The sequence below is a fragment of the Chrysemys picta genome, chromosome 2 (genome assembly GCF_011386835.1).
Source record: "Chrysemys picta bellii isolate R12L10 chromosome 2, ASM1138683v2, whole genome shotgun sequence".
Taxonomy (NCBI): Eukaryota; Metazoa; Chordata; order Testudines; family Emydidae; genus Chrysemys; species Chrysemys picta.
Window position 1 is genome coordinate 121270241 of NC_088792.1, and position 4992 is coordinate 121275232.

The 4992-nt window shown below is 53.0% G+C and overlaps 1 protein-coding gene across 1 annotated transcript; it reads right to left on the minus strand.

Moving 5' to 3' along the window:
- Positions 1–2146: 2146 nt before the first annotated feature.
- Positions 2147–4595, minus strand: LOC135981466 (uncharacterized). Its single transcript, XM_065584131.1, has 2 exons — positions 3617–4595; positions 2147–2622 (listed from the first exon to the last, which is right to left on the minus strand). The coding sequence occupies exons 1-2, from the start codon at positions 4191–4193 to the stop codon at positions 2147–2149; spliced, it is 1053 nt and encodes a 350-aa protein (XP_065440203.1). The 5' UTR covers positions 4194–4595.
- Positions 4596–4992: the final 397 nt, after the last annotated feature.

The window sequence follows — 4992 nt, forward strand, 5'->3', positions numbered from 1 at the left end:
AACTGTCGTCATCCGTCCATCACTCCTGCCCTCCCTCCCTGAAAGCGCCGGCGGGAAATCATTTCGCGCACTTTTCCAGTCATTGACAGTGCGGACGCCACAGCACTGCGAGCATGGAGCACGCTGCGACCATCGCTGCAGTTGTGGCCGCTCTCAACGCCTCGCAGCTTATCATACACCTTTCCCTGAGGCAGATGCAGAAAAGTCAGGCGAGGAGGCTACGGCACCGCGGTGATGTCCTGAAGTCTGAGAGTAGCACGGACCTGTCAGAAAGCAGGGGACCCAGCGCCGAGGACATCGCGGTGGCAATGGGTCATGTTGATGCCGTGGAACGGCGATTCTGGGCACGGGAAACAAGCACTGAGTGGTGGGACCGCATAGTGCTGCAGGTCTGGGATGAATCCCAGTGGCTGCGAAACTTTCGCATGCGGAAGGGAACTTTCCTTGAACTTTGTGAGTTGCTGTCCCCTGCCCTGAAGCGCAGTGACACCCGGTTGCGAGCTGCACTGAGTGTACAGAAGCGAGTGGCCATAGCCCTGTGGAAGCTTGCAACGCCAGACAGCTACCGGTCAGTCGCGAACCAGTTTGGGGTGGGCAAATCTACCGTGGGGGTTGTTGTGATGCAAGTAGCCAAGGCAATCGTTGATGTACTGCTGCCAAAGGTAGTGACCCTGGGAAACGTGGAGGCGATCATAGATGGCTTCGCAGCGATGGGATTCCCAAACTGCGGTGGGGCCATAGATGGAACTCACATCCCTATCCTGGCACCGGACCACCAGGCCACCCAGTACATTAACCGAAAGGGCTACTTTTCCATGGTGCTGCAAGCACTGGTGGACCACAGGGGACGTTTTACCAACATCTACGTGGGATGGCCGGGCAAGGTTCATGACGCTCGTGTTTTCAGGAACTCTGGTCTGTTTAGACGGCTGCAACAAGGTATTTACTTCCCGGACCACAAAATAACTGTTGGGGATGTGGAGATGCCTATAGTCATTCTCGGGGACCCAGCCTACCCGCTAATGCCCTGGCTCATGAAGCCCTATACTGGCGCCCTGGACACTGAAAAAGAACTCTTCAACTACCGGCTGAGCAAGTGCAGAATGGTGGTGGAGTGTGTTTTGGCCGTCTCAAGGGGAGATGGAGAAGCTTACTGACTCGCTGTGATCTCAGCGAAACCAATATCCCCATTGTTATAGCAGCTTGCTGTGTGCTCCACAATCTCTGTGAGAGCAAGGGGGAGACCTTTATGGCGGGGTGGGAGGTTGAGGAAAATAGCCTGGCTGCTGATTACTCACAGCCAGACAGCCGGGCGATTAGAAGAGACCAGCGGGAAGCGCTGTGCATCCGGGAGGCTTTGAAAGCAAAGTTCCTCAGTGAGCAGGGTAACCTGTGACTTTAAAGTTTGTGTACTGAGAAGCTAAACCTGCCCCCGTTTCTTTACCCAGGTAATGTTGACTATCCTATCCAGTTACATACCCCCTTCACCCCCCTTCCAACACACGTTGCGAAATAAAAATAGTTCTACTTTGTTAAAGCACACCGTTTTCTTTAATACTGTTTTCGCGGGAATTTTTTAAAACTGGGACGCAGACTGTGGTGCGGAGCGGGTGTAGTGTAGTGACGCGAATGCAGCTTCTAAACTCAAGGATTGACAGGCTCCGCTGCGGTGGGATGGTTGTTTCAACGGAGCCTGTCACCCCTCCTGATCGGGACTGTGTGTATGGGGGGGTCTATGTGACTTTGTGGCAGGGAGAGGACGGTTACAGATCCCCTGCTGTGTGGCTCTGTGATCCTGCCTAAGGACCGCCGCTTAAGATCTGTAACTGCCCTCCCCTGCCACAAAGTCACAGAGCAACCCACCCCCCACCACATAACATGAAAACAACCTCCCAGACTAACCAGGGTAACTAGTCACTGCATCACTGCACTGTGTATGTGCCCTGCTGCTGTGCCTGCCCCCGACTATGTACCCTGCCAAAGGTGACTGTCCTGTCCAATTACCAACCCCCTTTCCCATCCTCCTCCAAAAGAACATGATTGAAACAGTAGTTTACAGAAACGTATTTTTTATTATCAACTACACATGGCATTGGGAGGTGAAACTTGGACGGGGGCTTGTGTCAGGCGGGAAGGAAAGAACTTTTCAAATTTTGGGAAATGAGAGCCTTCTGCTACTAGAGCTCTCTGCAGGGGTGGAGTGAGACTTAGCAGGGACTCTGCCGCCTCTCCTTCTTTGCACTTTGGGTGAGGTGGGTATGGGACTTGGTGGCAGGGGAGGGCGGTAAGAGATGGACTGCAGCGGGGCTCTGTCCTCCTGCCTCCGTTCCTGCAGAACATCCACAAGGCGCCGGAGCGTGTCCGTTTGCTCCCTCAGTAGTCCAAGCAGCGTTTGAGTTGCCTGCTGGTCTTCCTGCCGCCACCTCTCCTCCTGATCCATGTTGGCTTGGTGCATTCGGGTCAAGTTCTCCCGCCACTGGGTCTGCTGTGCTGCCTGGGCTTGGGAACAGGACATAAGCTCAGAGAACATGTCCTCCCGTGTCCTCCTCTTCCTACGCCTAATCCGTGCTAGCCTCTGGGAGTGTGATTCCAGGCTAGGTTGTGAGACAGTCGCAGATGGGGCTGTGGAAATGGGAAAAAGGGAGTGAATTCCTCAGAAAGAAAAATGTAGTTGTGAACAAAGAACATAGTCTTTCTCTGTGAACAAGACCATGCACAGCACCTATCACATGCGCACTCAGCACAAGGTCGAATTTTCGGCCTTCGCATTCAGTGCCTGGGGTCTTGCACAGCACATTTGAGAAGTGGGGCAGCACAACGGAATTTCTGTTGCAGGCAGACATGGTAAGCCGTACACTTGTGGCAGTTTAAAACTTTTAGATTACCACTGCCCTCATTTCACATTTAAAGCTATCTCAGTTCCTGCAGCCAGCAATCCGGCAAGCGGGAACTCTGCCCCTGTCCCACCCCCTCGCGGCTGTCCCCGGGAACGATCCCTTTCAGCTGCCCCTCTCCCGCCTCCACCGCGTGGCTAAAAACCAGCGGTTACAGTTCTGTCAAGGAACGGGAAAGCAGTCCCAACACTAACATTCCCCTACCTAATTAAAAGCAGGTCACCATGGGCGACATCACCCTGATGAGGATCTCTGAGAGCGACAGACAGAGAATGCTCCGGGAAAGCCTCCAAAGACCAGGGCCGTATGCCGCCCTGCTATGCAGAGCAATGATTCCCGAGTACGTGATAGTCTCGTGGCGCGGCAACGTCTCGTACTTCGGAGGACCCAATAAGGCCGCTCTCCCCAGGAACCTCATGGAACGGCTTTCAAGTTACCTCCAGGAGAGCTTCGTGGAGATATCCCAGGAGGACTACTGCTCTATCCCCGGACATATAGACCGCATTTTACTGTAGCTGCAGTAGCAGGGAATAAACAGTAGAGCGGCTTGTGCAGGACAATCACTGAAAACCGGACATTGCTAGATTTTTGTTCAAAACTTGCACTGCCCATGACTAAACCGTTAAGCGCATAGGGCACACTAATCATGAACAACCCATTCTTTTAATTGTTAATATTCCTGTTTTGTTAAAAATAAATGTTTAGATGTTTACAACACTTACTGGCTGATCCTTCACCAGATTCTGTGTCCGGGGTAACGGCTGGGGACGCTTCGTAGGGGATCTCTGTAAGGGTGATGAAGAGATCCTGGCTGTCGGGGAAATCAGCGTTGTGAGCGCTGCCGACTGCCTCGCCCTCCTCATCTCCTTCCTCATCTTCCACGTCCCCTAACATGTCTGAGGAACCGGCCATGGACACTACCCCATCCTCAGAGTCCACGGTCACTGGTGGGGTAGTGGTGGCGGCCGCACCGAGGATGGAATGCAGTGCCTCGTAGAAACGGGATGTCTGGGGATGGGATCCGGAGCGTCCGTTTGCCTCTTTGGTCTTCTGGTAGCCTTGTCTCAGCTCCTTGATTTTCACGCGGCACTGCGTTGCATCCCGGCTGTATCCTCTCTCTGCCATGTCTTTAGAGATCTTCTCGTAGATCTTTGCATTCCGTCTTTTGGATCGCAGCTCGGAAAGCACGGACTCATCGCCCCACACAGCGATGAGATCCAAGACTTCCCGATCAGTCCATGCTGGGGCCCTCTTTCTATTCACAGACTGCACGGTCATCACTGCTGGAGAGCTCTGCATCGTTGCCAGTGCTGCTGTGCTCGCCACGATGTCCAGACAGGAAATGAGATTCAAACTGGCCAGACAGGAAAAGGAATTCCAATTCAAATTTTCCCGGGGCTTTTCCTGTGTGGCTGGTCAGAGCATACGAGCTCGCACTGCTGTCCAGAGCGTCAACAGAGTGGTGCACTGTGGGATAGCTCCCGGAGCTATTAGTGTCGATTTCCATCCACACCTAGCCTAATTCGACATGGCCATGTCGAATTTGGCGCTACTCCCCTCGTCGGGGAGGAGTACAGAAGTCGAATTAAAGAGACCTCTATGTCGAACTAAATAGCATCGCAGTGTGGACGGGTGCAGGGTTAATTCGATGTAACGGCGCTAACTTCGACATAAACGCCTAGTGTAGACCAGGCCTAAAACAAACAATTTAATACTGTACACAGTGATGATGATTGTGAAGCTTGATTGAGGTGGAGGAGTCAGAGGGTGGGATATTTCCCAGGGAATGCCTTACTGCTAAATGATGAACTAGCAATTGGCTGAGCCCTCAAGGGTTAACTCTCACACTCTACAAGGCAGCAGGAATGCAGGGAGGGGAGACAGCATCACAGCCAGAGACACACACCGTGTGTGTGTATGTGTGTGTGAGTGAGAGAGAGATGCGCATTTCCCCTTTAATTACATTGCCTTGTTAATTAGATCAGCTTGCTGAGACCACAGCTGCTGCCAGCAAGTTTCCACCATCCTGAGCCCTGTTGTGTGTCCCCCCTGATCTATGGAAGATGGGGGTAAGTGGGGTGTGGGAGCAGGGGGGAGG